The sequence below is a fragment of the Parus major genome, unplaced genomic scaffold (assembly GCF_001522545.3).
Source record: "Parus major isolate Abel unplaced genomic scaffold, Parus_major1.1 Scaffold189, whole genome shotgun sequence".
NCBI classification, from domain to species: Eukaryota; Metazoa; Chordata; class Aves; order Passeriformes; family Paridae; genus Parus; species Parus major.
In genome coordinates, this window is record NW_015379262.1 from 751,359 (window position 1) to 778,942 (window position 27,584).

The 27,584-nt window shown below is 45.2% G+C and overlaps 1 protein-coding gene across 3 annotated transcripts in view; it reads right to left on the reverse strand.

Annotated features, from left to right (window-relative positions):
* Positions 1–323: 323 nt before the first annotated feature.
* The window catches only part of FBXW11 (F-box and WD repeat domain containing 11), a 46,320-nt gene continuing 19,059 nt past the window's right edge, over positions 324–27,584 (reverse strand). For all 3 annotated transcript variants that reach the window (XM_015615624.3, XM_015615623.3, XM_015615622.2), the window contains 12 exons: positions 21,912–21,974; positions 20,681–20,906; positions 17,440–17,626; positions 16,555–16,645; positions 9,111–9,248; positions 8,474–8,592; positions 7,709–7,958; positions 6,589–6,707; positions 5,956–6,066; positions 5,356–5,434; positions 3,752–3,940; positions 324–2,617 (listed from right to left, as the gene is read on the reverse strand). In XM_015615624.3, the coding sequence (XP_015471110.1) occupies positions 3,779–3,940; positions 5,356–5,434; positions 5,956–6,066; positions 6,589–6,707; positions 7,709–7,958; positions 8,474–8,592; positions 9,111–9,248; positions 16,555–16,645; positions 17,440–17,626; positions 20,681–20,906; positions 21,912–21,962 (1,533 nt within the window). In that variant the 5' untranslated portion in view covers positions 21,963–21,974 and the 3' untranslated portion in view covers positions 324–2,617; positions 3,752–3,778. The remainder of the gene's footprint in view (positions 2,618–3,751; positions 3,941–5,355; positions 5,435–5,955; positions 6,067–6,588; positions 6,708–7,708; positions 7,959–8,473; positions 8,593–9,110; positions 9,249–16,554; positions 16,646–17,439; positions 17,627–20,680; positions 20,907–21,911; positions 21,975–27,584) is intronic.

Below are 27,584 nucleotides of genomic sequence, written 5' to 3' on the forward strand. Positions count from 1 at the left end.
TAAAGTAAGAATTCTGGGGATGATCCTGCAGAGGCAGTGGGGTTCAGACCTCTGTGATGGGTGAATGGCCTCCAGTTCCCACTGCTCCTCCCAGTTTGCCCCCAAGAAAGGAAAGGGTGGCCCAGGAGCCACCACTCCCCGTGCCAGAGCAGGAGCTGGGCTGCAGCAGATGGGTTTGGGCTCCACGTGCCCCGTGCCTCCCACTGGGGCTGGGCTGGAAGGGCATTCCTTGGGCAGGGACTCCCCAGCCAGGCTGCTCCAACCCATCCTTAACTCACACCCACACTGCTGAGGTGACCTCACTCATCCATTCATGTGACAAATTAAGTTCAAACGTTTTTTTATTAAGCACATTCCACAGTACAAAGCTTTAGATCATGAACGATATCTGTACAATTTAACAGTTTCAAGAAGCTGTTCATACACCAACTTTCCAAACAGATAATTGGCAAACATAATTACAAGTTAGAATTAGACTATCCCAGTGCTTTGAAACATTAATATCGCAGTAATGTACAGTTGCTCAATTATGGTTAGCAAAACAAAGTCCAGAGTGCAGCCAGGATCACTACCATGAATCCCAGGAGTTGAGTTCCTTGGGTGCCAATCACAAAAGTCCACTGCTATGTTACACGAAGCACAAAGAAGTTTCGACTGCATGTTCAAATACCATTATCTCCCAAGGAAAAACAGGAATTTAAATCTTACACATGCATTTTAAAAAAAGGACTCCGCTCCTCAGAAACAAAGAACCTTTTTTCTTCAGGGCTGCGACAGATCTCTTTTAAACAGTTTCATATTAAAGCTATTAGATGAGAAGGGTAAAGTAAGACACTTGCACGAACTACTGTCAAGCTTACCAAAAAGTGACCTCATGGACGCTCAGGAGCGAGTTTGCTCTTCTGGACTTCACCACATTCGCTCATCTGGAGGAATAAATAGCTGGGGCAAGATGGGGAGGGGAGGGGAGCCCTGCAGGGCCCCCGGGAGGGGCCGGGCTGGTGACACCTCGCGCTGCCCCTCGGCACCGCACAGGGAAAGGCAGCGAGCCAGCAGAGCCACGAGCTGCTGGCAGCACAGACAGACAGACAGACAGACAGACACACAGCAGTGACAGCACAGCCGGGCCAGCCCTGCCCTCCCCGGGCCGCCCCACGCACGGAGCCCACGCCCAGGGACAATTCACTTTGCAGCACTCCAGGTGTGCTCCCGCCCAGGACAGGGCTGGGTGAGCACAGAGCCAGGGACACGGGAACTGCAGCTGTGGAGGCTCCCGACACAGGCCTGGAGGAACCAGGACACGGCAGCCCATCCTCCGGGATCACACAGGGACAGCACGGGAAGCAGAGCTGGGGCTGGAACGGGCTCCTCTCCCCGTCAGCGAGTGTCACAAACCAAACACAAATAATGGAACTTTGGCCCATGGTATCTTCCCCACTGAGCAGCCAAACTAACGCTACCGAGGACATCAGCGGGGGCTGTGAGGCCCCACTGGTGTTACAGACACAGCTGCAAATCCCGCGGCACAAAAATATAAGATACAGAACATAAATTAAACGGTTTTTAATTTTTAAAAAGTTTAGAAATTACATTTTAAAATATGTAGTTCCCATTAAAAAAAAAAAACCACAAAAAACAAACAAAAAAAAAACCCCAAACAACCAAAAACAAAACAAAAACAAAAACCCAACTAATGAATACTGAAAACCTCCTTTTGCAGAGACAATGTCTAGGAAATCATGTCACCGCCAGTGCCAGGGGTCAGGACATCCTGCTGCCAAGTGCCACCACGCTGAGTGTTAGTGTGTAGTGTCAGGACAGCCCGAGGCTGGCACCAGAGGCTCTGCTGTATGTACAAGGTATCTACATGCTTACACAGTATCCGAGATGAGGGGAGCACACGGGGAAGGACGGGGACTACAGCAAACATCAGGAAGCGCAGGACGGCAAGTACAGAGCACAGGGCAAAGGAAAAGACAGTGCTATACAACTAGTTCAGATAACCTAGCCTGAATTACAGGGAATCTTTAATTTAAAAGAAATTATTGGTGCAGAAACAAGTAAACTGTAATCCAAAAATATTACTGAGAAACTCAGAAATATTTCTAAGAGTCCAACGTACACCTACGGAACAGAACGGGCTCTGAACCTGCCATGGGGAACGCCTAAAGGACAGTGGTGACTGGAAAGCAAAGCTCTGTACATTCTGGGCATGTGTTTGGCACCCAAATTTCACTGGAGAATGTTTGTTGTTTTTTTTTCTTTAAAGTCAGACAAAAGTGCAAAGCAATATAAATTAGGCCAAGTCCTTTCTTGACTTCTGATTTATATCTGAAAAACAAGCCATCAGAGTTCAGTTTCTACCGACAATTTACATGTGAAGCTTTGGATTTCTCACAGCAGGGAAGGATAGGCTTCTGAAATTCATCTACTCCAAGTCAGTGAATTTGTAGCAAATTCAAAGACGACCATTGAGAGCAGGAAAGATTAAGAAATTTAGATATAGAATTGTGCTGCTTTGCATCTACACAGCATCTAGAACCAATTCTGACTTTAGCTGTCAATCATCTTCAGGCATGTAGTAGCCAAAAATCCAGTAGTTCAAGACTGTGGAACCCTGCAAAAGACAAAAGACAAATGAACTGAGAGGAGGCTCACAGCAAGCAGCATCCCCAGGTGCTCAGCAGCATCCTTTCAGCCAGGCTGGGAGGGGAAGGGCAGGGCAGGAGCAGGAGGGGACACTGCAGGACTCCCCTCCTGCAGGGGAGCTGCCCCAGGGGCTCTGGGGTGAGCTCTGAGCCCCACTGCAGCAGGAGCCAGGCTCTGCTCCTTGGCAGAGAGCCACAGGCAGTTTCCTCACACAGAGCCACAGGCCCAGCCCTGGTGGGCACAGCCAGGGACCCTCCAGCTCAGCCCCCCAAACCCAGCCCAAAATGGCCAGGTCATTTCTCCCTCACACTGCACAGGAAGAGTTCTGCACAGAAGGCAAGGGCAGCTGCTTTAATACATGAGCAGCTTCTAGGGAAACAGATAAAAACCTCAAGTACTTTGATATTCCCTTTTCCAGCTTGATGGCTCTGCTATCAGCTTGGAGGCAGTGTAAGGTCTGAGTGTAATTAAATCTGAGCTTTGATTTTACCTGCCACTTCCCAAAAGTATCCTCAGTGGACATCCTTCTTCTGATATGACATTCCATTGAAAGGTTAAAACATCATTAGGCACTTCCCCTTGACTTCCCTTCCCTCAGCCCAAGGCCTAATGCTTAATATCAGAATATTAGACTATCATATGGTAACAATTTTTATCATGTTACAATAAACAATAGGAATTCAAGAGAAAGCAATAAAACTCTCACAGCCAACTGCCAGGACTGTCAAAACTGATCCACTTTGAAGAGCCTCACATTGCAAAGCCTGTAAAAACGTGTGCAGGGCTGCTTCAAAACTCACAAGACTGTGATGTTTGAAAGCTTATAAAACTGTTTCATTAAATGTCATAATGAAATATTAGCTGTTTGACCATAATTTTATGTAGATTTAGGGGTTTTGGATTCTGAAGTCAGACAAACCTGTCAAAGAGTGACATCACAGCATCTCTGCAGCAGAGGAAATCACTGTTAAGGGACTGTTACCAACAGCAGGACCTGGGGGCTGCGTGGTCCCAGCTGTGTCTCTGGGCCAGGCCAAGCTGTGCACAAGAGCCAAGAGTGCAGGATGTGAGCAGCAGAAGCCCCTGCCAGAGGGAACCTTACCTTCTGAGGGCAGTAAAGTGCAGACTGTTATCTGGAGATGTAGGTGTATGTTCTAGATGGAGAGCGGGTCTCGTTCTGGGCACTCGGTGGCACATTTAAGAAATCCCAAATCAGAATTGTATCGTCATGGGAACTACTAATGATCTGAAATTCATCAAACTGGAGCCTAAAGACACGTCCTGAATGTTCCTGTGGGCAAGAGGCAAGCAGTCAGCAAGGCAAGAGGGAAACACTGCAGTGCACTGGTATCACACAGGGGTCTGGACACACAAGGTGTGCTCAAACCCTGCTGTGCTGAAAAACCTTCATAATTACACACAGATTGAAGAAAAGCTGCTTTTGTATGTAAATTAATTACAGAAAACACATGGCTCCCAAATCCAGTGCTCTACCCTGAGCCTCCCTCAGTGGGGCCAGCCCAGCCACAGGCTGAGATTATTCCAGACAGAAGCTGTCTGTCCACCAAGGAGCAGCAATTTTGGCCCCTGGCTGGCACTGATGCTCTGCCAGGGCTCCTTCTCCTGCAGAATTCTCTGCTAATTCCATTTTTGTGCAACTCCAAACCAGCACATCACAGCTGCACCCTGCTGAGAGGATCCTCAGGGCTCACATACCAGCAGCCAGGAATTCAAACACTGCCATAGGAAGAGGAGCACATGCTCCAGCAGCTTGTCCAACAAATCCCCAAGTGGCACAAGAAGTCCAGAAAAGGCTCTTCCCTTAGTCCTGTTTATCCACTTCCATTAAATTTAAAGTGAGGACTCTGCCTTTATTGGAGAACTAATCCAAGCTGGCAGAGTGATCCCAAACTCCAACCTGAGCTACAGGATACCCACAGAACACAGAAACAAACAACTCTTTCACTAAAACCGAATAAAAGAATTGTTAAATCTTATCTCTATACCAAGAGTACTGAAGAAAAAGACAAAGCAGAAGCATTTCCAGCCACATAAGCACTTCTCTGGAAGGGCCAAGCACATGCATCACCTACAGACTGAGTTGCTATGGGCTTGTCAAACTGACTCCTGAAGTAAAGCTCCACACACATTTGGGTGAAAAGAACAAGGAATTCATTCCCCCATCTATTTTTAATTAAGTCTGCTGTCACAAGCCAAACCCCTCATTACAAAGAAAAATGTAACTTGGGCAACTTAAGCTTAAATATAAGAGTCCTCTGAAGGGCTGAGAGTTCCTGTGGCAATCTGTTGGACTCAGCCTCCCTTCTCCCTTCCCAGCTCTTCCTTCCAAAGTGAAGGGTTAGGAGAAAAGTTTGGGAAAGGCTCACGAGATTCTTGTCCCTTTTTTAATAAGAGGAAATTTAAAACCAGTCCTACAGTGATAATAGGGAAATACACCAATAACCAGAGTGATGTGACACAGTATCATGATGATTTCTTTTTCTTTTAAGAGTATCTGAGAATCTCAAATCAAAAAAACTTGATCTTTCATTTAAGCCCAGATGCAAATCATTCAAGATATGATAATAAATTTTTCTTCATTCTTAAGCCCTTTAGACTTCATAAACCATCCTGGTATTCCCACCTATCCCACAATAATGCACTAAAACACCCAGACAACCCCAAATTAATTAAATTTTTACTTACCACTAATGTACGCAAGCATAACGTACTTGCTGGGGCACGAGGGTCAAGAGCAGCTTGCAAGTCCCAAACTTTAATTTTCCTAAAAGTAAGAGAAGAAAATCATTAGGAAAACACAGAAAATAACGTCCAAAGCCCCAGAAAGCTCGCCAGGTTTTCCCTACAGCTACTTCCCCAGGATGAAGCACATTGTGAGCAATACTACAGCTTGTAAAGCCAGGTGGTTTTGTGTTTCTTTGCAGCAGCAGTGATGGCTCTGTGATGGCTGTGACAGACAAGCTGACCATGCTGACAATGACAGCCCCTTCTGCCACGTGGGAATGAAGCTGGGCCCACCAACCCTAGGCAGACACTGAGCCCAAACAAAAGGCTGCAGCCAAACTCTGCTCCAGAATTGTTTTCAGTAACTCTCCAGGCATAGAAAGAAATGGAGAACTTGGGTATGGATGCAAGTGCCATGAATCCACAATGCACTGCAGACACTGAGCAAGCCAGGGGTGCTCTGGAGAGGAGTCCTGTCCTCAGCCCCACAGGAATGGTCTGCAGACTCCTGAGAGCCCCACAAGAGCAAGGCAAAATTCTGGGAACTGCTTTCAGACCTACCCATCGTAGGCTCCACTAACAATCCTCTTGTTGTCGAACCTGATGCACCGAACCAGCTCTTCATGGCCTTCTAATACTCTTAAACAGGCACCACATTCAATGTCCCAGAGCCTGGGGAAAACACAGGAGAAAGGCTGATTCCCACACCCAGGGTTAAGCAGCTACTGCCTGGTTTGCTGTGGGAGGTATGTAATTTGTTTAAAAAGGTGTCACTCAGAGCAGCTGCAGTACACATATCAAAATTCATGTAATCACTCAAAATCACATGCAAGTAAAGCTCAGATGTGTGTTCTTTTGAGAAATCCTAACAGAGTTTTTTCTATTTTCTGTAAATCATTGATGAGAAGTTCAGAAAATAAGAAAACCAGGGAGCAACGTGTTCCCCATCTCTCCCAGCAGATGACAAGGTGACAGGGCAGTAGACAAGAGGTTTTGTTCACTCTGAAACCTCAGTGTCAAACTCTTTCACGGGGCTGTGAAATGTTTACTCCTACACTGAGGTAAGCCCCATTCATAAACCATCTGCTCCAATGGCAAGCCATGCCAAGGAAGTTTTGCAGCATGAGTTGAGGGAAATCCTGTTTCCAGGACAGCAGCCCCTGTCACACAGGGCCAGCAGCTGCTGGCACCCACCTGATGGTGTTGTCCGAGGAGCCACTGACCACCAGGCGGTCCCGGTACTGCAGGCAGGCGATGCCGCGCTTGTGCCCGTTCAGGGTCCGCACAAATTCACACGTGCTGGTGCTCCACACCTGGAGACAGACAAACTCCTGAGAGCTGCACCCAACAGGGCTTCTGCACTGCATGACAGGCCACTAGGAATTCTCACACACTGACAGGCTTGAGGCTGACAGAGGAGTGAAAACCTGCAGAGCATCCTCAGGGGCAAAGAGCAGGGCCCAGGCACCAGCGGGGACGCAGCAGGGACAGAGCCACGGGCACTGCCATGGCACTGCCAGAACTGGGGGTTGTATATAAAATATTTTCAGGTGGCAGAGATTGCCCCAAATGATTTCAAAACCTCAATTACATTCCTGAAGTTAAGAACACTTTTTAAAACTGGAGTTATCAAACACAAAACCCTCACATTTTTTTAACCAAAGAAATTACTAGGAAGCTCTTAGAAGATCCAAATGGCCTTTAAGCTTGGTCTTAACATTAAAGGATTCAATCAACTTTGTCCATTTTTAATAAACTGTAATTGAAATTGTAATGCAGAGTATCAAGTGGCTCATTTTCCAACACAGAGTGCAGCAGGATCTCTTGGCAGGGATTTGGACATGGAACTGCCAAGAACTTCTTGGCCCAGGCTAAGGCAGCTCTGGTTCAGAGAGGGCAGGGTGGAAATGCCTTTGTTATATTAGTGCACTCTGGGTAACTCAAATCTTCTGGTATGCAACAGCCTTCAAATCCAGCCTCTGAATCTTCCAGACATGGCACAGCCTGGCTGAGCTGCTGGGAAGGCGTGGTGAGGAAAGGCACTGCTGAGGAATTTCATGTCTGGACAGAATTGCCAAGTGAAATTAAAAATACCACTGGAAAAAGGCACAGGGCGTGCCACATTTAACAAAGCAACCGATCTCGAGACAAAGAGTTCAAACAGCGAATGAGCTTTGCTTTCCTGCACTTGTACAGCAGAAGCCATGAAAATATTCCAGTGCAGTGGTGTGCCCAAAGTCACCGAGAGCCAGCAAGAGGACGCTGCTCCCCGAGAGACACCAGGAAGGCCCTGGGGCAGAGCTGTGCCACCCACCTTGATGGTCCTGTCCCCCGAGGCAGACACGATGTACTTGTCGTCGAAGTCCACCACGTTGACGGCGGCGCGGTGCCCCACCAGGACACGGCGCAGGGTGATGTCCGTGGGGGAGGCCATGTCCCACACGGCGATGGACCTGTCCTTGGAGCACGTCACCATCAGCCCATTGCTGAACCTCAGATGGAGCACGGCCTCGTTGTGGTGGATGAGCGTGTTCAGAACCTCGCCGGTATTTACATCCCAGACTCTGTGGGACACAACGGGGTTATCCTGGGGGAATGATGGGGGTGAGCAGGCACCAGCCTGGCCCAGGCCCCACGGGACAGCTCTGGCTGGCTGACCCCTGGCAGGGCTTGGGCAAGGCAGGAGACGGGTGCTGGAGGTGTCCTCACTGCCAGCAGAACTGCAGTCAGGCAGTGAACACCCTCTCAGTAACAGGCACAACTACAAAGCATCAGAGGGCACTACAAGAAACCCTAACTGAAGAAATTATTGTATAGCCAGCCATCAGCCACTCCAAAACTTCAGGATATGCCTTGAATCCCTCAGGTCATATTCCTTCAAAATTCCTAATGCTAAAAGAACAAAATAGATTTGGAAAAAAAATTTATTTAATATAATCTTTTGCCAAGCATGAGTATCTTGCTTCTGGAATACAAATATTACATTCATTTTAGGGATGTTTTCTGATATTTAGAGATTATTGAAAATATTCCCAGCCCTGATACTCAAATTATTTTTGTGCAAGAACTTAACACTCACCTCACTGTAGAATCTGAAGATCCAGTTACAATAACTCTTTCATCATATTGCAGACAAAGAACTGAGCCAGTATGTCCCGTTAATACTTTCAAACATTCCAAGCTTGTTTTGTCCCAAATCTGTTAGAAACAAGAAGGGTAAATGGTTTATCAACATCAAGAACATGGATCCAAGACTTGGACATTGTAACAGCAGCAAAGAAAGGAGGAAAAGCAGAGACTCCATGAGGGGTGAGTCTGTCCCATCAGTGGGCCTTGTCCTTCCCTTCAGCTTAAGGAAGTCTTGGTTTAAGTTTCTGAGAGAACAGTGAAATAACCAAGCAGCATGAGGAGATCAAATCCTGTCTGGCCAAAAAAAGTGTCAGGGAAGATGAGCATGGAAGCAAAGTCCTGGCAGCGAAACAGCCACAAGGCCAGTGGCACACAGAGACCTCCTCTCCTGGGGGAACAAATTTCACATCTTTGGAGTCAATGAAATGATCCCTGGCAGTGCCCCAAGCTTCCAGAGTGCAGCTGGGGGCTTTGCCCTGGCCAACCACACACAGACACTGGCCCACCAAGAGCCACCAAGGAAGCACAGGCAGCTTGCAGGGCAGAGCCCCAGCCACGGCCAGGAAAGGACAAAGGGAAGTGCTCACCTTAATGGAGTTATCTCGTAGGCCACTGATGATCTTCTCATCATCATACTGTAAACAGTAGACCCCCTTGCTGTTCTCAGAGCGGCACTGGATCCTTTGCAAGTTGTGCCTCCCACACCTCCAGTTGGATTCTATAGTCTGAGCAGAGGGCAAAAACAGGAGTTGGGCCTCAGGCTGCAGCAGGACTGTCCCACACCCCCCAGCTTCCCACTTTTACACACACCAGCCTTGAATTTGAAGGACAAAAAACAAACCTCTTCTCCTGCTTCCAATAACACACAAACCACAATGAAATTACCATTAGCACTTCTGTAATTTGTCATGACAAAGGCTGTGTTTATGGAGGAAATCATGGTCAACCAGCCCTAATGACAATTTCCCAAGGAGCCATGACAGAGATACATTCCAGAATCCTTTCTCCTCATATTTATGTGACCAACAACAACAAAAGCTGCAAAGATGAGACCAGGAGCTCATGTGGTGCCTTGTCCAGCCTCACCTGGGTGACCAACATCACAGAACTGCTGAGTTCAACACCTGGGTGAAGGGATTTCCTGGGCCTTCCCTTTCCCTACCCTGAATATCACCCATTAAATTGTACCTATATACCTTGGAAAGAAGTTTTCAGATATGAAACCCTCCTGAAAGTACCTAAACCCTGATAAAAATAAAGCTCAACAGGAACTGTAAGGTTTCAAATAACCCAAACTTGCTTTCCTCCCCCACTTGAAATCTGTGGAAGAGTAATTCTCAACATTTTCATTCTGAGAGGTATTTTTAAAGAGAGAGACCTGACATGCCTTAAAAAGCTGAAAACTATTTCACATCAGAACCAGCATGATTTTCAGGTCTTAATCAGTTTTATTCCTTGTTGGAAAACCATTGCTGGATTCAAATAAATGTGGGGTTTTGGACAGGAAGATCCTAACAACCGTGAGAGAACGTGTGCCCAGAGCTCCGGGCCAACACCTGCAGCACCTGGGCAGGCTGGGATGCTCTCACCAGAACTGGCCATCTGTTTAGCTATTTCCCTGGGATTCTCCTCAAATGGAGAAAGCATGGAAAGCATGGGAAGAAGCTGACAGTCTGGCAGTTTGCTTGGAAAAGCCTATTCCATACTAGGATTATGTAATCCTAATTTCCAAAGCAGTAGAAGGCACCTCTGCAGCTCCTCCAAGATTAAAACTGACTGAACCCTCAGTACAGACAGAAGTGGAGTGTGACTGTGACATCCCAATTCTAGGAAAACATGTCTGCTTCAAGGGAAAACTGACTTTCCACTTTGTTTTCCACGTATTTGCTCCTTCAATTGTCTCCCATTATGCAATTTGGAGAGAATTATACCTAGCCCTAATACAAACCTGATGTGCCCCAGGAATTTGTCTAAATCACAAATATGAAGAAATGCTTCTAGAGGAGCAGCTCATCCCCCCTCATTCCCTTAAAATTTGGTGGGGAAGCCAATGAGAGGAGGATAGTGAGGGTGTCAGTGTGGGAGCAGCACTCCTGGCCAGCAGTGCCCTGCTGACTGCCACACTGGGAACTGGGCCCAGAGCTGGCACTGCCCTGGGAGATCAGCCCAGCTCATCTCCTTGCTCAGCATGGAATGAGGGGGAAGGACAGGCAGTTCCCAAGTTTCATCTCATCTGGGCCAGGAGGGCACGACTGCTGCTCATCAGCTCCTCTGACCCCCAGAACCAGGAGAGGATTGCAGGCATTAACAGCAGGAACCAATATAATTATAGATCTGAAGGCAGCAGATTTAAACATGCAACAGTGACACTGGAGACACAGGAGATAAGGCATCAGAAATCCCAGTCAGCCAATTCAAATAGTTTTAGAAACTATTTATGTTCAGATACTCAGTTCTGAAGACTTAAGGGAGAACTTCCCCAAAGCCCTGTTCTTGGAAAGGTCTGCACTAAACTTGCACCAAGCATGTGCCAGAGGAGCTGTGGATGCTCTGTGAGCACTCCCATGCTTCAGCTTCATGGGGCTGCCACTCCCAAGAGCTCCAGAACACACTGGGAACCCCCAAACCAGAAATGCTGCTGGTCACTGCTCCCCAAACAGAGCAGCAGTGCAAGTTTGCTCAGCAGGCACTGGGGACACGAGCTGGCTCAATTCTCACAGGTTCACTACTGGAAGCCACTTCAGCTGCTCCACATAAGAAAATGCTGGCTTCAGATAAAGGAAACTAAAATCCTGTGTATCTCAGAGGGCAGTAAGGCACTACAGGTGCACATTTCAGTTCTGTCAGGAGATGTCATTCCACGTAGCCCCTATGTGCTGTGGCTACTGTGGGAAAAGAGCCTGTTTTTGGAGAACTTGTAAAATCCCCTCAAGCTGCCTTAATTCTTGGGATGCTGGGAAAGCAGCCATGACACACAGAATGTACAGCAGCACTTCCCTGGGCAGCAGAGTGAAACCAGATGTGCACATACAGAGAAATAACATTTGGGATGACTGAATAGACTGAGTGGGTGGGCAAGTGGAGGACCCTCCGAGAGGAATCTGGTTCATGAAGAACTGGCAACCACATGAAAGCTTCTGCTGCAGGGAATTTCTGGTCATTGCTCCATGGTGCTGGGAGGGAAAGTTTCATCTGCACCCCCCTACCAGGAGACATCCTAACTGGATACACTGAGCAGGAGGAGAGCAGCTATGAGGGGTGAGGAGAACACTGTCTGTGGACTCACAGGAGTTAGGGCTGAAGAATCCCACAGTTCATTTGTGTATTTATGGTTCCAAACCAACACCAAGATATCCGAAACCCACTACTGTATTTTTCACAGATGCCCTCTGAAGTCTCCTCTACCTTTCCCAGTAAAAGGCAGAATGGTTTCCTGAGCTCACACCCTGCGCTTCTCACCCTCTCCTAAAGGCTCACCAGAGCAACAGCAGCGAGGAGCTCACAAATGCTGCACAACCAACAAAATCTGGACATACAAGGGATAAAGACCAAGCATTTGCCAAAGCATTTGCCACAGCAGGAGAGCCATTTGGCAGCTGAAGTGGTGCACAAATGGATTGAAAGAAAAAAAGGCATTTAGTGAGAAAAGTACAAACAGAAAATAGTGCAAGATGTAGGGGTATAGCCAAGCCTTGACCATGCCAGAATATATCCACTGGTGCAAAGATGCACAGTGAAAAAAATGAAAAAAATAAATTCATCTGCATTTACAGCTGGAACATTAACTATACATTGGAAATGCTAAGGATAATCTACCAGGAACAGAGGGGTTTTTTTATCATTGGATAATGTACACTGTGTTCAGCTCCTGGCTAACAACTGCATTTTATCCTTGTGAATGTTATTGCAGAGTAAGTGGGTTTATCTTAATCCCATAAACCAAGGAGGTTCTGTTCCCTCTGAATACACAATTCTCCTGCAGGACAAGCAGGACAGGAAAAAGCAAAAGGAACATTCACATTTGTTACGTATGTAGGGATTTCTCCTGACGCATTAGGCCATGAAAATCCAACCCTTTGTTCTTCCCATGCTTTCTTCAAAGGGAAAAAGGAAAATCCCTCCTGACCATGGCAGAGGGAAGGCACAAGTAAATGAACTTGTGTCATCAGGGTAGAGAGGGCTTAGTAATTCATTCATGGTGAAGTTCAGAGGGTCTGACAAGCAAAGACTGCCAGGTGCCCTGCCAGGGCTGCCCCCCAGCACCCTCGAGTTAAAAAGCAGGAGTGAGGAGGGGCAAAAGGAACCAGCAGCTGAAGGGGGAGCTCTGCCCTGCTCAGAGGGGAGAGCTGCAATCTGTGCCATGCACCACAAGAACTTGTGGTCCCTCCTTCTCCAAAGCCTGCCCTTTCCTTGGCCAGCTTCATTTATAAGAAATGCTTTTTGGAAAGTGCCTGTGGAACAGAGATTTCAAAGGCTGTCTGAAAAAAATTCTGAAAAATTTCATATAATGCTGACCAGATTCTCCCCACACATGCACATAAAATTTCTCCAGCATTATAATTAGAGCAGTACTAAACAAATCCATTTCCCTCAGTAATTATACCCTGAAACCTTCATAAACAACCAATGCTGGCAGGGACTTAGGGCAAGAACTGACTTTTTCCCCTTTTCAAACTGTCCCAAGGCTTTAAAATTGCAGTTCCAGTCCTAAAACCTGAACTTTTTCAGAAGTCAGAAGAACACAGAGTTTATCTGATGGCCTGGCACCACATTTTCCTAAAGTCTTTGGAAAAAAACACATTTTTATTCTCATCTTAATTAGGTGGACCCAAGTCTCCATGGAGATGAACTGAGGGCACTCACCGTGTGCCTCAAGATAAGGAGAACATTTATGAAATAAAGTCTTCTCAACTCATCACCAGAAATAGATACTTGTGCTAATCCTGAGGGGACAACACAATAGTTGGCCAAGCTTCACAAATAATATGGAAAAATTCCAGGGACTTGGGGTTCTGGAACCAGCAGGATTAAAGCTCCCTGCTGGCACTGTGCCCAAAGCCAGGGCCCATCAGAACTGACAGGACACCCCGCTCCAGCCAGGGGCTCTCCCGAACAAGGGCTCACACAAAGTCCAGTTTTCTAGGATAAACCCCCAAATCCAAATCGGCTTTCCCTTTAAAAAAATCTCCTAAAGAACCCTGGCAGTTCAACATGTGACTTGGAGACGTTTGGAGGGACTGGACCACCTCTTGTGAAATGAAACCTAATTAAATATTTGGCTTCACAGTGGAGGTGGGGAGTAACCATCTCTTTCCAAGAATTTCGTTTCTGATCTCTAAATGTCCTCTTATTTTCAAATCAAATGACTTTCAGAAGTGACATTATGTTCCTAAAATGTGTTTGGCATGAAGTAAACAGACACTGGCAGCACCACACTTCTGGAGAGGCAAGGGAAGCTGGCTCTGCCAAAGCCCTGCCTGTGTTACCTCCAGCTCCCAGCCCTTCGTGGCTGCATGAACTTCTGACCCACAAGGCAACTAGAGCCCAAGGGAAAGAATTCAAATTTGCTGTTTATCATCCCTCATTTTTCCTTCCAATTGTTAATTCAGGTTTGGGATTATTCTTCAAATTCTGACAGTCAGAGAGCACATTCTGCTTTGAGCTTATCTCTGCCCAATTTAGCATCAGCTGCAGTGAAGTCCCAACTTGGAAACAACCTAGGAGGATTTGGTCAATCTTTGTGGTAAAATAGCAAATGTCAGGATTTTTGCGCTACATCAAGTATATTTTACTGTTTTAAAAAATCACAACCTTTGGATTTGTTTTTAAAAACAATAACAATTATAAATATATAACTCTAGAAATGCTAATATGACTCCCTAAACTCTGACCCTCTGACAGAAACAAGATGATCTTATTAAAGATCCAGGCAAATATTTGAAGAAAAAACATTTTGGTATTCAGAGACAAAAATACTTCATTACATCCAAGATGGAAGTCTTAAATTTAAGAGCTTCTCCACATTGCTGTGAAACATGGAAGAATGGGGAAAGTACAAAACTGTGGAAGAACAACAAAAACAGGAAGAGGAGGAGAAAGTTAACCTTAAAGCTAAGTTTAGTTTTTATTGGTACTCAGTCTCTACATTTTAAACACTATTAAAAGCTTCTTTTGACAGCCTTTTAGGGAAATCATTTGTGGAAAGTACTTTAAAGTGTGATTTATTTGAAAAATTCTAATAGACATTTGGAAGTTGAAGAATTATTGGGTCCTTGACTATCAGCACAAATATCAACCCCAGTCCAGGTCAGAGACCTGGCAAAAAAAAAAAAAACGGAATATTTTGGAGGGCTTGAGGGAATAGGTAAGCAGGGAAAAATCTGCTGTGGCAGAAATACACTCATTGGTACAATAGATTTTTAAATCCTACTCTTTTCCCACTCTCAGCTATTCAAAGACTGGCAATTCTTTTATAATTATTATTGATATTAGGGATGAGAGAAGCATGAGGGGCTTGGGTTTTTCCTACTTGTTCATCCTAGCAAGAAGAATTCAATTCAGGAGCTTTGTTTCTGTGCACTGAAAAGCAAATCTACAGCAACTAAAGAAGCAAAGCATTAAAGAGCAGATTGGGATAATCCAAAGCCCTCAGAACACCTTCAAGGAGTCCTACACAAATGTTCCACTTATACAAATGAGTTTCAGAAGAGTAACATTAAAAGTGTGAGTTACAGTAATGCCAAACTGTTTTAGTGTTCTATGCAAACGTTTTCATGCTGCTTTTTGCCCACTTCCTTTACAGAACTCAGCCAGAATTGTGCAGAAAGCAAGAAAATATCACACTAAAAGCTCTTAATCCCACAGGCTTCTTATCATTGCAGTATCACCCTCAAGCCTACAGGGAAAATACATCTCCCCTCCAATAACAGAGAGGATCATTCAGCTCACAGGTAAATATCAAGTTTGGTTATATTTTGCCTAGGGTGTATTTCATGCTCAGTTCTTTATCTTTAAATGTCTATAAATGATGTAGCAAGGTTTATAAAAAGGTATTTGGAAAATACATTATAGCTTCCAGCAAAACCATTTTACAGCTGGATTCAGAGTTGAGGATAATTTTGTTTTCTGAGTGCTAAGCAGCACAAATTGCCATTTGCCATTCTGCAGAGTGGTTCCATTAGCTCACATCTGTCTTCAACATCAAAACACATTTCCCCACTAATGAATTTCAGACCAATAATTTCCCATCCTGAAATAAATCCATGACAGTCTGTGGTGAAACTTCAGAGCTTTGTGGTGAGGACAGCAAACAAAACAAGACACATTTTCTCCTGCTGGCAGAACACTGGAATGATCCTGATTTATCAGAAATATTTATATATTCAAATCAATTTAAATATAAATATATATACATATTTAAATTTATATATATTTATATTTAAATATGATTTATCAGAAACATTTCTATAATATACCAAGCAAGCCCAGCTCTGTAAATCTCAAAACAAGATAAGCAAAATTTTATATCTGAAGCTTCTTTACCACCGATGCCCCTGTGGGTTCATCATCACAGGACTGATGATTGTCCCCATCAAACCACTGCAGAGAGGAAAAATCCTCCATGGGGATCAAACCTATATTTGCAAGTCAGTCACTGCTTTAGAAGTGATAAGTTACATTTTAAATATTTGGTGTTCAAGGCATCAACCTCAGATCACCTTCTGAGTGAGTGTGGCCAATATACTGAACATTTAGCAATACAGGGAATTATCTTGGAGTAGTGTGTCCTAAACTTGCTATTTTATTAAAATCCTTGCTCTCAGAAGAGTTCCAAAACTCTTTAAATGCAAAAAGGATGGTGTAAACACCTAACCCAAAGCACCTGTCAAGGCAGGGAGTTGCTGAGGGTGTTTTTCACATCATCCCAAGAGCAGCAGTGGCACAGACTCATTGCTGCAACATTCACCAGCTTTGGAACCCCAAAATCAGCACCGTGACCTGCCTGCAGACAGGATAGATCAGAACACCCACCTCTATATCCTGGATTATCTTTGGGTATAAGGACCTGTAAAACGAATTGGGGGGCCCATCTGTTGGTCTGTTTTTAAACAGGTACTGATCCCTAGAAAGAAGAAGAAACACAGTTCTCAATGTACCACAAAGGATCCAAACTTCACGGGAATGCAAAGCCTGCCCAGAACAAACCCTCAGCACACATGCTCAGAAATACTTGGAAGAATTTTTAGTATCACTATTACAACCCTTGTGACTTTGTGATGTGATAAATATTTAAAATGTCCAAGGTTAAAAAGATAACAAGTGTTTTCCAGTTCTGATTCCCTGCTCCACAAGGCTTCCAGGCAGCAGGGAGCCATCCCCTCGCTCTGTCCATGCCTTTGCTCAGGCACACCACTAGAGAGCATAGGGAAACAGGTTTCTGAGGCAGAACTGCTCTCCAGAATCTTGGGAAGGACAGGAAAACTCCACTGCCACAAACAGCAAGGGCTCCTCTTTGAGAGGCTTTTGCAGCCCAAGCCGCTATTTTACGCTTTAAGAAAAAAACCCAAAAAAACCAAACCAAAAACCAAACAAACCAAACAAACCAAAGAAAGGTGAATTGCAAATACTTCAGTCAAGAAAAAGGCCTGCAAATGTGCTGCCATTGTTTTTTGTGAGCTGATGGAATTGATGGTTCTCCCTGCAATACGGAAATTCCAAATTTGCAGAGACTCAAGCAAGAAAAAATGGTGACAGGCATGGGAGCACAAAAGGACAGGGACAAAGCCAGAGCAGAAAGGGGTGCTGACAGCTTTGGCCTCCAGTCCCAGCAGAGATCAGGAGCTCAGCAATAGGCTTTTCCTCTAAACTTCCTTGTGGGCAGAGCTGAGTGTGAGGGATCTGGGCTCGGGTACTTACCAACCCCTCCTCTCCGAGAGCCCCTTCCAGAGCGGGTCTGTGCGTACCATCCTCTCAATGAGCTTTTTCCACAGCATCCCCTCTGAGATGACTCTCTGCCACTCCTTACACACCAGCTCTGCTGCACATAGGGATCTGGCATCGAGATAGGAAAGGATGTTTTCTGCTATGTGATCTAAGCCTTGCTCTACAAAGAAATGAAGAGCAGTCAGTGAGTGCATGGAAATAACCAAACCAGCTTTGCAAAACACTGAGAATCCAGAGCTTTGGGGCCTGGCAGCAACGTGAGAACGGTGCCATTGGCAGAGGCTCTGCAGTTACAGCTGAGGGCATGGAGAGACACCAAAATATCTCCAAGGTTTTATGTCTTTTGTCTATTGGACTCTCCTTCTTCTTGTTCTGGAGGGAGAATCAGCACAACAGTGCAGCAAAAGCAGTATGGACAGGCCTGGGGAGGGACTGTCCCCTGCACCCTGGTCTCTGGAAATGCCACCTGGAGCAGGGAGCACAGCTCTGGTGTCCCCAGCACAAGGACATGGAGCTCTTGCAGCAAGTCCAGAGGAGGCCACAGAGCTGCTGCAGGGACAGGAGCAGCTCCCCTAGGGAGCCAGGCTGGGAGAGCTGGGAGTGTTCAGCCGGAGAAGGGAAAATTGTGTGGAGACCTCAGAGCCCTGCCAGTGCCTGAAGGCGCTGCAGGAAAGTTCTCTGCAGCAGGAACTGGAGTGCCAGCACAGGGGGGAATGGCTTTGTTAGACAGATATTGGAGAGAAATCCTGCCCCATGAAAAAGTCACTGCTAGGTTTGTTCCTTATTTCAGAGGACCTGCAATTTTGCTTTCCACAAAACTCCCCTGAAGCCGAGATGGTAACTTCATTTTCATGAGTAACATGCACCCCTTGGCCAAGCATGAAAACAACCTTTCAAACCAGGAGATGACAACCTTTTTAATTTTCCACTTTATCTCATGACAGCCTACTTTAGCCTTCACATAGTCCTGACAAATCAAAGGAACTACTGTTATGTTTTTATAGCATGAAGAAAGTGTGTTCATACAGCTCTCCACTGCACACTGAATTTCACATGGCCTTCATAAAATGAACAGCAGCAGAAAGCAGAAACTAATACATGTAAGTCTTACTCATTTATTGATTTATTCTACATAATTATTCTACATAGTAAGTCTAGTAGGCCTGTCCTTTGTGTCTGTGCTTTGGACCTGTTCCTATTATGTTAATTAGGGTAAATATTTCAGTTGACATCTCTTTTGAATGCAGCAATTTGAATCTGTGCACTTCTGCTAGCAGTAAAAATCTCAGGAATAGATTTGATGTCAGACAACATGCAGGACTAAGTTTAAGATACATTAAGGCCTGAAATAGCTGCATATCCCTATTTTATATTAAAAGATTGGGATTTGCTTTAGGAAATTTCTGAAATAGGTACTAAAACCTATTCATTTTCTGAAGTAAAATGAATTTGACATCTATTGGTAGACTTTTCAAAGGAAAACATGACACCCATCCCTTATGCTTCTATGAAGCCTTTGCAGTTTTACAGAAAATGGCTCTTGTTGATTAGAGGGAGCAGATGAAGGTTTGGTTGAATTTCAATAATAAATTCAAACAATTAAAATTCACAGGGATTTCAAAGGTCTGTGTATAAATATCATTATGTATGACAATGAAATGCAAATGTAGGATGTCAACTCTCTAACATTAGATACAAAACAGTCTCTTAGATCAGGCAACACACCACAGTTACCACTCTGTCCCTGAAAACAAGGGAAGATTCCATCAGCTCTTCTTTCATTTTTCCTACATTTTCACAGGTGTAAAATTGGTCAGGACAGCAGTGAGCAAAAACCACTCGTGTTTAAAACAAAAGCATTTGACTTCTTCAAGACAAGTGGAGCCATCTTTTAAAAAGGCATCATGGAATATCCTGAGTTGGGAGGGACCCAAAAGGATCATCAACTCCAGCTCCTGGCCCTGCACAGGATGACCCCAAAAATCCCTCCATGTGCCTGAGAGTGGTACTCCAGTTATCCTTTAATGGGACTGCAGCCCAACACAGGACTGACTTCAGTCAGCTGGGATTAAGTTCTGGGTAAATTTAGACAGATGTTCTTTGCACACCACAGCACCTGAATATGGGAACAATTCCCAATATTTACATTGGGAAAAAACAACAGAAGTTGTAAAGATGTATTTTGATATATACAAATGTGGTGTAAACAAATGTCATCTTAAAAAGCTCTCCAAAATTTTCTTAGGCAGAAATATTTAACATGAAAGAGCTGCATAACTCTGTATCAGTGCTGAGGTATAAAAGCAAACAAAATAAAATTTCAGTTGAAGATCAGACTTGCACACGAAGGGTCTGGGGAGTCAGTCCTAGAAGAAGCAGGTGATTTGGATTTTTAGGATTTAACTTTTAGGCTCTACATGGCATCCTGGCATTCCTGGGATAACCCCACAGGACACACTGATCACCTACCCAGGCTGACATTCCACTCTACAAACAATGTCCACACATTTCCCCTTCCAAGAATCAAACACATCACTGTCCCCAGCAGCAGGAATCCAGAGATACAACTTCTTCCAAAGATTAATGGAAAAACAAATACAACTTTACCAGCAGATTACGTCCTAGAGATTCTATATATCTACTATTGCTGCTCTGAATTTTTGAGAAAAAATTCCGAGAGCAAGTGTAAAGACAGATTTAGTATCTGAACTTATCACACAGGCTGACACTTGTGGTGTCAGAAGAGGTTGTGAGTAACTGAAAGGAGGAACCAGGGCTGGACAACAAAATAAAAATCCACAAGAGTTTTTGCTCTCAGGTCAGCAACGAGAGTAGACAAACTAGATGCACCCATCTAAACAGAAACTCAGCACAACATTAAAATGTTGCTCCTAAACTAAAATACCTCTGCATTAGTATTTTCTGTATGAAAAAGGAGTTCAGACCAAAACTTGCAGATACACAACTTTTGTGACAACTCAGTTCCAATTCCAGCACAAACTCTTTGGGCTACACCAGTCCAACTACTTAAATGTGGAACAACACTGGCATCCAGTGGCCAATTCAATTAATCACAGAAGGGATTCAGCCACCCTGCTGCCCTTCTCTGCACCAGGAAGCAGCTCTGCAGCTCTAAGGGGCACTGGAAATGTGGAGGAGCTCCCAAGAGGCTGCAGAGCCCAGAGCAATCCCTTGCTCCATGCCTGGGATTTACCTGGCAGCGCAGTGATGAAGTCCCGTTGTAACATGGGCTTCAGGTAAGAGTTAATATGTCCATGCTGATAGTGACACATTCGGGAAATGAGGTGTTCCACAAATTCCACTTGATCTGATTCAGACCACTGGTCAAAATATTTTATACACAAGTCTTTTTCCTTTTCGTAGTTTCCTTCCGATGGTCTTTTTCTTGAGACAATCACAGATGAAGTTCCATTACTTATCTGGGGGTGGAAAAAGGACATTATTTATATATTAGTATGTATTTAAATATTAGTATTTATATATAAACTATAGGAACAGCTTACTAAAAACTCTCTCAAGGAAGAACATGTAAGAAGATGCAAAGAAATAATCAAAACTACATTTTAAAACACATTCTTTAAGAAATGAGTTACATCAGGTGAATTCTAAAGGTTTTGCTCCTACATTACTTCTTACACTTGAAGTCCTGAATTCTTCCCTTACACCTCTTACCACTTTAACACTTTGTAAGGGATGTAATTGTTTTCAGAACTACCTTTCCCAGCTTGAAGCATTGGTGTCTGGGCACACTGCAGCTTGTCTCCACAAATGTTATGCTCAGTTTCTGGCAGTTAAAATAAGAATTCAAGACCCTCATGTGAGTGTTACACTGGTTGTCCATAAAAAAAAGCTGAGAATCAAGGGCTTGGTTTGTTTTTGCAAAACAGCTCCTGTCAGTGTTTGGGACATCCACATGAACAGCTCATTAAAATCCTGGGAGCTTCAGCTCCACATGAGGATGCCCCAGAACACACTGGCAGGAGTCACTGCTAATTAGTGAGCACAGCCCCAGAGTGATGCCAGCTCCTCTGAGCCCCCTCAGGAGCCAAGGGGCTGCTGGGGAGCAACTGGCAGCTCCAAAATATTCCCAAACTTCTTCAAAGCAAATGGGTTGCAGGTCCTTGCCATACTGAACTTCTCTTTTTAAACTAGACTCTCAGAAATATAAATGAACTTTATTCCCAAGGATGCTTTGACACAGCAATGTCCTTCTGAGGTCAGCACTAGCTACAAAATCTGAGCAAAACTGGTAATTTCTCCAGGATACCCACTGGCATACTTCACTCAAAGGCTGAGCTAATTTTAGGAGGATACAGCCAACAACATCCCAGGATGATTATGCAGCCCTAAGATCTCGACATTTCTCAAAAGCAGGAGTGTACAAAATCCTGGCACCTCTCCTTCTACATCCATGTGTGTCCTACCTGCCACAGGGTATTTTTCTTTGGAGACTCATCTTCATTCTGATCCTCCATTACTGACGTGTTCTGGAAAAAAAGAACAAATATTACTTCAGCTCTTTACTCTGTGACAATTTCTTGCTCTACAAGCATTACGAAAAAGCGAATCAATTGAACAGATAAAATTCATTTTCCCAGTGAACAGAATTCTCAAAGACTTCTGGCCACAAAACCTGAGTATTATAAATAAATTCCCCTTTTAACTGACATGTTTATCAATTCCATTTACTGTAAAGATAACTCCCCAACCCCGCTTCAATTTCCTTTGACAGGTTTTCATGCAGCCTTTCAACGCTTTTCTCACTGGGAAATAAATTCACTTTCATCCTACCCAAGCCAAAGCAATTAAACCTGTCAATGTATTCAACCAGCACTTTCTGCCAAAGTTAAATTGCATACAGCTAGGAAAAAAAAAAAAAAATATCACTATACACTACTTACATGCAACAAAATATGCTTTTTTCCCAGCTCTAGGAATAGGGATCATTCTCTGCAGAACATCTCTGCAATTCACTGCCCAGGCTGGGTCTACAACCCTTGGCAGGCACCCCTGCCTTTATTGCAGTGCTCTTCCCACAACACAATTGCTCCTTACTACTGCTTCCCTCCCTTCCCTTCCCCAACAAAAGATGGAAAGATTTCTATAAACCTTCAGTTGCAAATGCTTCTCTGAGCTCACCTCTGTCTCCCAAAATCTTTCCCTCCTTTCTGTCCCTGTTGTTGATGAGCTGCTCCCATGGCACACCCTCCATGTCCTCCCAAGTCCCTCATTCCCAGGCAGTTCCAGCTTCCCATGCCCATGCCCAGGAGACTGGCAGAGGGTTAGCAGGACAAACTGAGTGTCCTCAAGCACTGTCTGTATTTATTTCACCCTTCTTCCCTTCTGTCTCAACAGACACAGGAACAAGGGGCTCAGGTAAAACACACAATGGAGTAAGTCACACCATTCCCTTACTCCTGCCATCCTGGATATTGGATAACTCCTTAAAAACTACATCCACCCCCACTCAAAACACAGTTCCTCTCAAAAGCATTCATCCCCTCCTCTTTATTCTGTAAGGAGGTGCTGCACAAACCCAGAGAACCTGGAGAATGAGCACTATATAGCAACCCTTCCTCCCCTGCCAGCTGCCTCGGCTCCAGCTTACCCAGAGTCCTCCCTGAAGGTGTCGGAAAACATGTGCCACGTGGACTTTGGATGACAGGATAACTGTGGCCACAGAGATGGACAGACTCAACTACCTGGTTATGACACACATGACAATGACATGCACAGGCTCAGGGAGGTGGTTGGAGGGGAATCCAGAAAGGGATAAAGGCAGGAGGTGTTTGGGGTGACTCTACAAAAACATGGATTTTAGTGTTTCTGGACATAGAACAGCCACACCTTCCATGGTCTATGAAGCCACAGCCTCTGCAGGGCCATCCCAGTTATCCACAAGTCCCAGCCAGCCCCTCTCACTGGGGTGCAAAGCAGAGCAAGGGAACACACAGCAACCCCTCACTGGCTGGGGCCTGGCCAGCCCACAGCACTTACACCATTCTGGAGAGCACACATGCCACCAGGGAACTATGCAGGGTATCTTTGATTTCATTTTATTTCAATATGAATATGTAAAAATACTCATTAGAGTGATTATATGTTGTTAACAGTGCATCCAATTAGCGTGTCCTTAAACGAGTAAGGAACATCTCATCTCCTCTGGCAGCTGAAGGCTAAATAAACCCATAGATCCTGGGAGCTGTGAGCAAAGAACACTGAGAACATCAAACAGGTGGCTTGGGTCAGCAAATTCAGCAGAAATCCCACATTTTATCCATTTATCCCCCCAACCTTCCTTCAGCAGGCTATGATGGGACTCTGCCATTGCATTTCTCCCTTTATCAGAAAATATCTCAGAGATCTTTGCCAGCTTTCCCAGGGATGGAGACTAAGAACTGCCTCCTGAAAATGATGTATTTCTGGGAACAGCCAAAAAAACGACACCACAGCAGCGCTGTGACACAAGAGTGCAGGGACACAAATGCCATCAAAATCACCAGAATTCCACACCAGCAGATTGAAGAGTTTCCCTCTGTGCTGTGCCCTTCTCAATTCCATTGTGCCTCCACTGATGCCCAGGGAAAGAATTGGGCAGCAGGCTTTGGGGAGAGGACAGAGCCCTGGAGTGTCACAGGACCAGAGGATCAGTAAGGCTGGAAAAGACCTCAAGGACCATCAAGTCCCAGCTGTGTCCGATGCCCACCTTGTCCCCAGCCCAGAGCACTCAGTGCCACCTCCAGGGATGGGCACTCCAAACTGCAGTGCTGCCCCGAGGCACTCCCATGTCCTGTCACCATCTGAGCCATGGCTGTGGGGGCAGATAACACAGCTTGATTTTTAGGCTTGACATGAACACTCCATCCAGATACTTCACCAGGAAGTTGGCAGCTGCATAAATTTAATGGCATCTACTACTACAGCTTGTGTTCTCTTTTCCCATCCTGACTCATTCCACACTTTCTTACTGTATTTTAGAGCTTTTAAATCCTTCATCCTTTCCATTTCTGCTCCCAAATACAATTTTTTCCCCTATTATATTTTCTTAAGAAGCTTGCTTTTCTTCTCTCTTGAAACGCTTAAAACATTTTGGGGTCATTTCCCCCATCACACACATCTCAATTTGGGATCCTCCAATCTCTCTCTCCAGCACTTAAGCCTATAATGGAGACCAGATGATGGGTGGATCCTGCCCTGTTGTCTGGAAGAAGCAATTAGACAGCTCTGATGTGTCCTGTCCATTCCCAGCACTGGCAGAAGGAGGGTTTCAGAATTCCTGACAGCTCATGTCAGCAGTCCTGGCTCCTGGGCTCCAGCCCTTGTGCAAGAACACCGATAGGCATCTCGGAGTGCAGCTCTTCCCTCTCGTTCACCCCACCCACCTCCACACACAGCCGGTTTCCCAAGTGCCTTTGAAGTGGCATCACCACGGAATTCAGCCCAATTCCCTGCAGCTCTGCTGCTGAACAGCTCCAAAGCCTGATGGAAGCTCTGACATCTCATCCCAGTGACCCCAGCAAGGCTGAGCTGCCCTTGCACACATTCCCCAGGCGTGACTCCGACCCCACAGGAGCCTTGCAGCCTCTCACACTGCAAGCACAGCTTCTAAATATTGTCAAATCATCTTGTTTATAGGTTCGTTTTTTCCAGAGATTCCTGTGAAGTTGCTCACGGCTCTTGCAAAAGTAGAATGATTATTTCCAACCAGCTGTCATTCCTTAATTAGTCAGCCTGGAGTAAGTGCTCTCTATCCCTACTGGGAGCAGCAGACAGCCAAGAGATAACAATGGGTCCAAGCTGGGATGTTTTGTTGCTGCCTCAGAGTTGTTAAAACCCAATTGAATCGAGTTACACTGAGCAAAGCCCCAGCCCCTATTTCCACTGACTGTAACCAGAAATGGCAGTAAAATTCACACATTGCTCCACAAGCTCGGCAAGTTTAAACGCTCATTTCCTGGAGATTTGCATCCCGAATTCCTTGCTTAGTCCCGAAGAAACTTCAGGCTTTCTTTAGTCTTTCTACTCCACAATACCTCAAGTTTCTGGGATTTCTGTGGGGTGCAGAAAACCATGGCAAAAACAGGTTCACAAGTTAGTTGGAGAGAAAGAGGTTCTGACAAGCCTAATTACACTGAACTAATTCCCTTTGGAGATTATGAACAGCTTCTGAAATAGAAACAACTACAAATGATCCTCAAAGGCAAAGAAATCGTAGGTATTCTAAAACTCCATAAATCAGAGTGTCAATTAAGATCCTTGGATCCCAGGTAGCAAGTGATGTCTCAAGCACAGCAGCTCCATGGCTGTGAGGGGCAAAAGCATCCCACATTTTCCTGCAGGTGAGTGAGACTTCAATGCTCCCCTCGCTCAGCAGGTGCAAGAAAAGCTGCACTTTTCCAGCAGAAATCCACCAAACCTGGCTGCTCGATTTCCAGCAGGCTGCTCTCAGCCCGGGTCTGCAGCAGGCTCCAGGAGTTGGGAGTGCCTTGAGTCACTCTAATTGCCTGGGCAGGGGAACAGCCCAGGGCAGCTTTGTTCTTAACCCACTTGGAGCTCCAGTATCGGGAGAGCAATTATGGAAGTGATAGCAGGAAATCCTGGGAACTGGGGCAGGACACACGAGTTTCAGCACTGAGCCAGGCTCACAACACTGCTAAGTTTCTCTCATGATCAAGTTTGCCCTGACAAAAAAAGGATTCACAGGATACAGAGGATGGATGGGCAAAACAAGACAAGAACTGTGTTACCTTGGAAAAAAGAAGAGAGTCTTATGTTTGAGCTTCAATGAAAGGAAAATGAAAGGAGGTAAGAACCTCTGTGTCCCACTGCCCTTGAAACTACACCAGTAATTCTCATCTCAGTTAAAGACCCAGCTAAGTCTTCAACAGTCCCCCAAGATTCCCACTCTCTGGAAAAAACCACCAGGAAATTTCAGTTAAAGTTACAAAGGAAGCAACACCAATTAAAACAATTCAGCTAAACAGGCTCTGATGCCCCTTAACAAACCACATCTAACTTCAAAGGAGCTGAAGAGCCAACACAAAATAGCTAATACATACATGGATACCTCGGAGTCAAAACTGCAGGTGGAGCACACCGAGCTGGAGCTTCAGTCCCCTCCTGAAGCCAGCTCTGCCACACAGGGACTGCTGGAGATTCTGGCACACATTTCCCAGGGAAAGTGAGGAATCTGCCATCCTCTGGGACAGCTGGAGCCAGCAGAAGGGAGGGAGCTGGGCAGCCATCTGCCCCAGCTCAAAGTGATGGGCACGTGCCCCTCATGCCTTCCTGCTTTTAACAGAGCCAGGAACTGCCAAGTGCTGCAGAACATTTCCACAGGGATGTGAGCCTCTCCTTGGGAGAAAAGGGCAGCATTTGCTAACCCAGGAACCTGCTAAATAATGTTTATTAACGACATCTTGATACTTGATCAGAGATAAGAGGAGGTTTTCCTCTTTTAACTGTGGAGAGGCTCTTAGTAAAAATATCCTCTGGCACAAATATGAAATTAATTTGGAGAACCTCTCACCTAGACTGCACAAGATGGGAACCAGACCCTCTCACAGCAAGGACCAAATCCCTTCCTTCTCACCCTCCTCAAGATCTGTCTGTGAACAAATGCAAAAATGCTGATGTCCCCAGGTTCCATTGGCCTCCCTGGCCCCCTGGGACAGCTGGCTGCCCACCAAACATAAAGGTTCTCTCTGCTGACCATGGCCATGTCTATATTTGATGTCTGTATTAGTAACTGCTTGTTTCAGCTTAAACTAAACTATTTATGTAAGCACTGGGGATCTGCACGAATCAGGCTGAACATGCTTCAATTCTTACCTAGCTCGCTGCTCTCCCAGTTGCCAGGTTTTATTTTAGTGCAGCTATTGCTGGAAGTTCAAACAAAAATATACTTAAAATACTTAAAGAGTCTACCAAGAGCCAACAGCTGAAGGCAAAATTAGAAAAAAACCCTCATAACTGAAAATAGGGCATCAATTTTTATTTGGCTTCTGACTAACCACCAAAAAGTTTAAAGGAAGACATGCTGAATTCAGCACCACAGTTCCCCAGTTTGTGTTCCAAGCTGCTACAAACTCTAAAGT